An 8,684-nucleotide genomic window follows, 5' to 3' on the forward strand; every position below is an offset into this window, starting at 1 on the left:
AGGATGGGTCTGAAGGCATTTTTATAAGCACAGCCCGAGTGGGGATGGGGCTCCAGCCTCAGGCCCCCTAGTCCGTCACCCTCCCAAATCCCTCTCCCGACAGCTCTCAGGGCTGCAGGCCTGGGCTGCCTCTTCCCCTTCTCACCAGCACAGCCGACGGTCTCACCCTCCCCATATCCCTTGAAAACATAAGCCAAAACAAAACACCGCCAAGGGTGCTGCTTATAACAAGGTTTTAATAAAATAAAAAGTTCAAGTGCTTCCAATCCCCCAACATACCCCTTTCTGGTGTGGGGGAGGGGAGGGAGCCCCCCACCCCAATAGCACCAGGATAGCACCATGAGAAAGATGAGGTCGCACCCGGCCTCCCTGAGACCCACAGGGGGTAGTGAGGGGAACATGCCCCCAGACACCCCCCAACCTTCCCCCCACCGTAGACAGCTGCAGAGCTGAGAGCGAACCCAGTCCCCTCGTGAGGGCAGTCTCCGGGGAGTGCCACCCCTCCGTCAGTTCCACCTCCTCCTGAGGCCTGTACTTCCGGGGAGATGCCGTGGGGTGGCCCCTGCCCCTTATGGCTTTGCTCCCTGGGGAGGAAGGGGCTGAGGGAGGTGGATGGCTCCTGCAGTCCTGAGGCTGGGGCAGGGGTGGGAAGGGCAGCAAATGGCCAGGGCTCCCTGTGGGAGTGGGGGTGGCTCAGGGGTCAGCAGTCACAAAGGGTCAGGGGTCAGATCCCTGGGGGCATCCAAACCAACCCCGTTCCAGGGTCAGAGCTATGCTGGAGTCAAGGGTCAGCTCCCTCCCAGAGGTCCAAGGGCTCCTTCTGAAGGTCCTGGGGAGTAGCTAGGAGAGAGACCCTCTCTCCCTGCTGGGCCTCCCTGTCCGGCCTGTCACAGCTCTTCACCGTCAACATCTAGGTCGATGGAGCCGTGGCTGACCACCAGCCGTAGGCGCTTGGGTGGGGAGAAGGGGGCGAAGGCGAGGGCCTGCTTCGGGATCAGGATGGGGCCTGGGGTCCCAGCAGGGGCTGGGGTGGCTGGTGGGGCTGGGGCCAGGCGACGAAGGTCCACACGCACCACGTAAGGCAGCCCATAGCGCCGGGCCCAATGCCAGTCCTGCTGGGGAACCCAGCGGGCACGGGGGGGCTGGCCCAGGGTCACCAGGGCCTCTCCTCGCAGGCGGCAGTGGGGGCCACAGCCTCCCCATCGGTGCAGGGAGATGCGGGCGGCGTGATGGGTGGAGAGCACTGGGGCCCTCTGGGGCCGGGGGCGTCGGCGCTTCCGGGACCGCACTCGGGGCTGGGGCTGAGGCAGCCACTGGAGCCAGAGGGGTGAGGTGTCTGGGCGGACGCTACAGGCTGGCAGGCGCAGGGGTTGGCAGGCGGCTGTGAAGGTCCAGGTAGCAGGGAGAGGAGGAACAAAGGAGAGGTGAAGTCAGTGCAAGCTGGGCCGGTCCTCCCCTGGACAAGGAGGCGGCTGTGCCCTGCACTCCCCAGAGGAACCATGTAGGCAGAACTGCTCAACAGCGAGGCCTGCCAGGGGCTGAGGGTGAGAGGGAGGGTGCCAGGCTAGGCAGAGAGCTCAGAAGAAAGGAGACAGATGACCAGGAGCACACAGGGTAGGGGCTGCCGGGATGGCAGGGAGGGTGCTCACCACAGAACGGGTGCCGGCGCAGTGGGGACGGGTGCAGGCAGACCCGAGGGCCCAGCAGGCCCTGTCGGCCGCCGCTGTCCAGGCCTTGCAGCCGCCGCTTGGTCTCACGTAGCTGGTACTTGTCCAGGGGCCGTGGTGGCGACGCAGGCTCCCTAGGTCTCGTTCGGAAAGCTCCTTCGCCTTTCCTGGGAGATCGGGTGGAGGGGAGATGAGAGGCTGGGGTTGAACACACTCAGGGATGGGCCCCGAGGGTGCATTTCTGGGCTCAAGAAGCCCAGATGCCTGGGGCAGCCAGCCTGTCCTGAACCCACCCGTCCCTTGCCTGGTCCCCACCTCTCACAGGTGTAGCATTCACAGTGCTCATTCTTCTCGCCGAAGAAGCCATCACCGTAGAAGCACGTCACCTCGTCCCCAGGCTCGATGTCCCGGAGCACCTTCACACAGGCGGCGTTCCCATCTGCAGGCACAAACTGAGGGCAAAGCCCACTCAGCGCCCTGGCCCAGGGCACAGGGGAGGGCTCACGCATGCCCCACGCCTGGCCGGACACCCTGGCCCTGAGCGTCCTCTTCTGGAATGGGGCAACAGCCGAGCCCCTAAAAGTGGCATTCGGAGGCGGCTGCCTTGCCCGGGGCCTGTCCTTTGCCTGTAGCCCCTGGACAATCCACCCACTGGCTGGTTTCCACCCCTCCCTGCAGGACGATGATCTAACCTGACCTTCTGGCAGCATGCCGTGCCAGCAGTGCTGACCGCTCCCGCCAGCCTCTGTGGCCTGGTGCCAAGACCCATCTCTTCTGCCACACCCAAGCCCATGCCCTCCTGAGCTGCCTGCCCCCCACCAAACTGTTCCTTGGCAGCTGAGGTCTGAGCTCTGCCTGCCATGGGCTGCCCCCGCTTCTCTGAGGCCTGCCTCCACTCCACAGCCCAATCCGTGTGGGCTCTGGCCCTGCCTTTGGGATCGTTCACCCAGGAGCTGCCCCGCAGGCTCCTCCTGGGCCCCACACAGCTGTGCCTCCCTCCCTGTTCCCCGTCTAGAAGGGGGCATGACCACTGTCCACCCAACTGTCCATTTATCCATCCACTCAAGACTGACATTTGCCTGGGAGTAGCCCTCGCCACCTGCCTGCCTGACGGCCCCCAGACCAACCAGCCACTACTTCCTAAGTGCGCCACCTCCCACATCCTCATCCTCCTTGCCTCCCTGAAACCCCTACTGGAGTCAGCCCCTCATCACCTCTCTGTGGCCACCCTGCCTCCAGCCTCTCCCCTGCCTGCCAAGCCTCTTGCACATGGGCCTCCAGGGTGACCTAAAACCCAAGCTTCCCATTAAACACCCTGGGGGGAGCTTCCGTGGCTCCCTGGCCCGGGCCACAAGGCCTTGCTGCCCGACCAAAGCTGTCATTGGGCACCCCCAGCCCTCTGGTGTGCCGTGTCCTGCTAGACGCCCTCCTTTGCCCCTGATTTCCTTTAACACCTAGGGAAATTCTGCCTCTCTGTCAATGCCCAGCATGGCGTCGCTTCTGTGAAGCCAGATGGCTCTAGATCGCTGGCGAGCTGGCCGCCCTCTCCTGTGCTCAAGGTGGCTAGCGCACACTCGCCCTGCAGAGCCTCTCCAGGTACCACCTTTTGTTTCCATCCCACCCAGCGTCTGTGTGTGGTGCCAGATCAGGGCCGCGCATTCACTGTCCAAAACCCTCTGGCAAACCTGACCAGCCTGCAGTGTTCCTGGGCAACCAACCCCAACCGAGATGAAAAACCAAAGGCCAGGGGTAGCATAGCCAGGACCCCAACTCAGTTCTGACTCTGGAGCTGAAGATCTGGACCCCTTTGTCATGCCTCCCGGGGCGCCCCACGGAGGTCTGCGCTCCAGAGGGTGCACCCTCAATGCCTTCCTGGAGCCGACCCTCCTCATTCCTTCCACTTCCCGGCTATAGGACAACCAGCGGCCTCTCCTCAGTATGTCTGGACAGCATCCTGAGTCCTGACCCCTGACCCCTGGGGCTCTCTGGCCTCCCTGCTCCTGACACCACAGCTGCCTGTGTTGCTCCCTGCAAGGCCGGGAGCTCCCACCACAGGGCCCTGCCTCACTGCCACACTCCCTGCCCAAATTGGCACAGCTCCCAGCTCAGTTTTCAGAGAAGAAAGATGGCCAGCAGCTGGCAACCAGGGTTCCAGAGCAACTGCACAAACAGCCAGCCAACACTGGCCAAGCTGCAGCCCCTTCCTCCTTTTTGGTAGCCTTGTGACCAAATATCCACTCTGCTCCTTCCAGGACCCGTGGGAAGCCGTGGAGACAGGGGGCAGCATTTGGCTCTTTTTTTGTTTTTATTTTTGAGACAGAGTCTCGCTCTGTCGCCCAGGCTGGAGTTCAGTGGCGCGATCTCAGTTCACTGCAAGCTCCGCCTCCTGGGTTCACACCATTCTCCTGCCTCAGCCTCCCGAGTAGCTGGGACTACAGGTGCCCGCCACCACGCCCAGCTAATTTTTTGTATTTTTAGTAGAGATGGGGTTTCACCGTGGTCTCAATCTCCTGACCTCGTGATCTGCCTGCCTCAGCCTCCCAAAGTGCTGGGATTACAGGCATGAGCCACCACGCCTGGCCAGCTTTTGGCTCTTTACTGACCAAAAACCCTTTCCCCAGGCCACAGGCATCCTTTCTTCCCACGTGGCCACTCCTCCCAAGTCCCAGGGCCTTACCTTGCAGTTGGGCTTGCAGTCTGGAGCCAGTCGGGGCAGGAGAGAGAAGAGAGGTGGGTGAGCTCAGAGCTCAGTCGTCAAACCCTCCCACTACATCCCTCCAGCTCCACGTGGCCCCATCCCATCCCGCCCACCCACCTGCCTGACCCTCACCATGGTTGATGAAGGCGGCTGGGCCCAGCCACAGCTGAGCACTTCGCTTGCGGGTTGAGTACATGATGCTGAAGTCATTCTCACCAGCCCTCAGCAGCCCCTCATCCGCCTCCCGCAGCTCTGCGATGCAGCCCACCAGCAGCTCCAGCTTCTCATTCTTTTTCCTGCCAAGAGGCCAGGGGGCGGGGCTGTGGGCAATGCCTGGCCTCCTGCAGGTGCTCAGGGGACTCGGGCCTCCGGCACAGAGGCACCCAGGAAGCAGGGACTCCTGTGCGCTGGTGCTGGCTACTGGCGATCGTCTTCCAGATCTTCCTCTTCCCCTCCCGCCTGGGTGGGCTTCCCTGCTCCAGCCCACAGCCTCACAGGACCCTTCTGCTGAAAGCCTTCAGGACAGCACGCACACAGCAGATACAGCCCCCATTCTCTCCCCTCACTCTCATAGCACCTCCTGCTCCCAATTCCCTCCTGTCTGGACTCCCCGCTACTCGCCCCACCAGACCCTCGGGCTGGTGCTTCCCCTCTCAGTGTGAGCCTCGCCCTGGGAGCACTTGCTCATTCCCTGCAGCGTGTACCAGCTGGGACCAGTGACTGCATGTTGATTTGTCTGCCACCCGCCTCCTCACCAGACTGTGAACCCCGCAGGGGCAGGGTCTCCTCACTGCACTCAGGGGTGTTTAACATGTGCGGGGGGCTCAGGTCACGATGAGGTAAGGACAGCGCACCCCTAAGCAGAAGCCTAGTTCTTTCCTGGAAGCCCCAGGAACCCTGGGGTCACATCTGGGGTCTCCCGCTCCAGCAGCACCCTGGTAGCCACAAAGGGATTCCAGGATTAGCCCCACTACCTTCCTAGGATGCCCGGAGGACCAGGCACCTCTCTTTTGCCCGGTCGGCCAGTCCATGAACAGAGGGTCTCTCACCCCCTCTGAGCCCTGTCTCTTCCGAGGAGGCCTGGAGGGAGTCCTGCCCTCTTACCAAGCACGAGTGGACACGATCTTGGCCCCGTTGGTCTCCATGGAGTAGCGCGTGCAGGGCAGGATGGTAAAGCCACTTTCCGGCAGGAAGGCACGGAGGTAGCGATAGACCTGGTGAGGGTGAGGGTGGGGTGAGGAGGTGGGGCAGGGGCATCTTTGACCCTCTCTCTCCAGGAATCTAGGCCTGCTCTGCCACTGACTCACTGTGTGGTCTCGGGGGCCTCGTGCTCCCTCTTGGGGCCTCAGTTTCCTCATCCGTCAAATGAAGAGGTTGGAGTACATCTCAGAGGGCCCCCCCCAACTCTCCTCTCCTAGGATTCTCTGAGCCTTGCCTCAGATGGTCCCAAGGGCTAGGAAGTCAGGGGGCCCCAGGGGCTGCGCTGAGGGACTCTAGAGCGTCTGCCAGGCAGGACCAAGCCCGGTGAGCAGGGAGGACACGCGGTGAGGACGGGGGAGGGGAGGGCGCCCTCACGTGGGTCTTGAGGGCAGCCTCCTGCCGCGGGCCCCGGCTCTGGAAGTAGTGGGCCGTCCAGCCTCCCAGCGTCAGGGCCCGGTACGCAGCCTCCAGGTCCCGCTGCCTCAGGAAAGTTTCCAGCGCTGAGCGCAGGTGCTGCTGTCGCCGCAGTGGGGGCACAGGGCTGGGGGAGAGGGCATGCCTGGGTCCCAGGGCCTTCCCGGGCCCCGGCCCCAACCCCCACTTGGAGCTGAGGGGAGGACCAGGCTGAGGAGAGGTCTGAGGGGCGGCAGTGGTGCAAGGGGAGGGGTCCTGACCCCTCGGGCCCACCCTCGCCCCCAGGCTGCCTCACCTGACGTTCATCTTATGGGTGCGGAAACCGAGGTAGGGGTCCAGGACGAGGCTGGTGGCCAGGTCGTCGTTCTCGCACAGTTCTCGTGCTGTCACTCTGTCCGGCCCCATGGTGCTCTGGGGACCATGCTGCCTCTGGCAGAGAACAGGAACAGGTGAGGGCAAGGCAGGCGCGGGGAGCCTGGTGTGGTGCTGACTCCACTCCTGTGCTACTCAGAAACCGTGGGGGACGCTGGCGAGCCCCACAATCTCATCTGCAAAATGGGGAGAAAAGTAGTGCAGACTTCACCGGGCTGCTGGCGAAGATGGAACGCAACAAGTACTTCTGAGAGTAGGGAAACCCCAGAGCCATGTCAGCCATCACCTTAGCATCTGTATCCCCTCCTGCTCTGCAGGGCAGACACAGGCCCCCGTAAACACACAACCCCATGTGCACCCGCACACGGGCACCAGGCACACCCATGCACATTCAGACTGACACACGCAGATGCCCCTGCCCATGTGCACAGAGACCCCCCCCCACACATATCTCTGTGGGCCCAGGGAAAGCTGACTGATTGGCAGCCGGGATCACCCTAAAGGCTTGGTGGGGAGCCGCTTCACCTCTAGCCCTCAAGGAGGAAAAGTCAAAGCTTCCCGCCAGCCCGAGGTCCCGCCCTCCACCCCCACCAGGACCCAGCCTCGGTCTCCGCCCCCTGCCTCCCCGGCAGCCTTCAGGAGTGGTCAGGAGGCTCCGGGTGAAGCCCCAGGCAGCCTGGAGGCGGGTGAGGGGAGGGAGGGCAGGGGAGGGATCCCAGCACCTGCTCCCTCTCCAAGGATTCCAGGGGAGGGGGGCTCAGAGGACAAAAGCAGGGGTGGGGTGGGGAGCAAAGGAAGACTATGGGGAGGCAGCACAGGTCAACATTTACAAAAACATGTTTTTAAAGCGGAGCCAGGAGAGAATGGAGAGATGAAGGAAACCACCCAAACCCCTAACCCAGACGGAGGCCAGCCTCGTCCCCGCACCAGGGCGCCCCAGGCTCATCTGCGCCTGGGAGGGGAGGAGGAGCGGGAGCTGCAGAGACGGCTGTAGAGGGGTCGGGGACAGACTGGGAGGCTGCAGAAGAGAAAGAGGGAGTGCTGCGGGAGGGCGCCAGGGACGGCGGGGAAGCTGGAGAGGGGACTGGGGGCAAGGACAGAAACGCACAGCGGTGGGCACGGCAGGGGCCATGCGGGGCAAGGGGGAGAAGGCTGCAGCCGGGCCTGGGGGCGCTCAGAGGGGTGTGAGGAAGGGAAGCGGGTGCCAGGGACGGCAGAGTGCGGGGAAAGGCCTAGGGACCCAGGGAGGAGCCAGACGGGAGACCTGGGTGGGGGGGCGACCCAGGGACGGTGGAGAGGATCCTGGGTGTCCAGTGAGTGAGGGACCTGAGAGGGCCGACAGGGGCCTAGGGATCCAGACGGGGCTTGGTGGGGTCCTGGGGAATCCAGGAAAGGGAGACCCTAGGGAAGGGCCTGGGTAGGCGGTGAGAGCCCAGGACAAGGGACCTGGAGGGTCAGAAGCCAACCTCAGGGTCCAGGGAGAGCCAGGAGAGGGGCAGAGGCGTCAGAGAGAGGTTCTAGGGCACAGAGAGACCTAGAGGGTCCAGGAGGAAGCCTGGAGGGTGAGAGGAGGTCAGGGATTGGCCGTGGGGGTGCAGGGAGGGCCCAGGGGTGAGAGAGGGGTCAGGGAGAGGCCCTGAGGGTGCAGGAAAAGGCCTAGGGGTGCAGGGAGAAGCCTGGAGGGTGAGGTCAGGGAAAGGCCCTGGGGGGTGCAGGAGGAGGCCTGGGGGTGCAGGGAGAGGCCTGGAGAGTGACAGGAGGTCAGGGAGAGGCCCTGAGGATGCAGGGAGGGCTGTGGACGTAAGAAGGGGGTCAGGGCCCGGGTGAGGAAGCACAGGAAGGAGGCTGCGGTGCCGCGAAGCCCGAGGCCCGGCGAGGGGCCGGGAGACGTGGGTGCCTGGACACGAGGAGGGGCCGGGCGGGGTGGGGGGCAGTCGGGGCAGGGGGCGACTGGGAGCCAAGGCGGCGCGGGGCTGGGGCCGTGAAGGGGCTCAGAGATCGGGCCCCGCGCCGCCCCTCACCCGCTTCTCCTCCTCCTCCTCCTCCTCCTCAGGCGCCCGCGCCGCCGCCGCCAACACCTCCCACTGCCTCCTTCAGCTCTCGTCAAACACTGTCGCCGCACCTCCCATCGGCTCGCCGGGCCCGCCCCGCCAAGGCCACTGAGGCTTTCTATTGGTCACGGCTACCGCCACTCCTCCGTTGCTACGAAGCTCCAGCGCTCCCATTGGTCAAGCCCCACTCTTTCCCCGCCCGATCCTCCTCAGTACCCAGATAAAATCCCGCCACGCCCCCGCTGCCGTCAAACGCCGCGAACTGTTGTCAGTGGTTGACAT

The 8,684-nt window shown here is 64.0% G+C and overlaps 1 protein-coding gene across 5 annotated transcripts; it reads right to left on the reverse strand.

Moving 5' to 3' along the window:
- Positions 1-216: 216 nt before the first annotated feature.
- On the reverse strand, positions 217-8,472 carry KMT5C (lysine methyltransferase 5C). Of its 5 annotated transcripts, none has more exons than XM_007998149.3 (9): positions 8,373-8,472; positions 6,275-6,408; positions 5,941-6,106; positions 5,470-5,579; positions 4,498-4,661; positions 4,345-4,364; positions 1,983-2,119; positions 1,650-1,834; positions 217-1,381 (listed from the first exon to the last, which is right to left on the reverse strand). In XM_007998149.3, exons 2-9 carry the CDS (start codon positions 6,382-6,384, stop codon positions 888-890), a joined length of 1,386 nt encoding a protein of 461 aa, XP_007996340.1. In that variant the 5' UTR covers positions 6,385-6,408; positions 8,373-8,472; the 3' UTR covers positions 217-887. The 5 variants fall into 5 exon arrangements, with proteins under 5 accessions (XP_007996340.1, XP_007996339.1, XP_072872021.1 ...); XM_007998148.3 differs by having other exon boundaries at positions 6,275-6,527; positions 8,373-8,463; XM_073015920.1 differs by lacking the exon at positions 8,373-8,472 and having other exon boundaries at positions 6,275-6,889.
- Between the last annotated feature and the right edge of the window lie 212 nt (positions 8,473-8,684).

Source organism: Chlorocebus sabaeus, chromosome 6, assembly GCF_047675955.1.
Source record: "Chlorocebus sabaeus isolate Y175 chromosome 6, mChlSab1.0.hap1, whole genome shotgun sequence".
NCBI classification, from domain to species: Eukaryota; Metazoa; Chordata; class Mammalia; order Primates; family Cercopithecidae; genus Chlorocebus; species Chlorocebus sabaeus.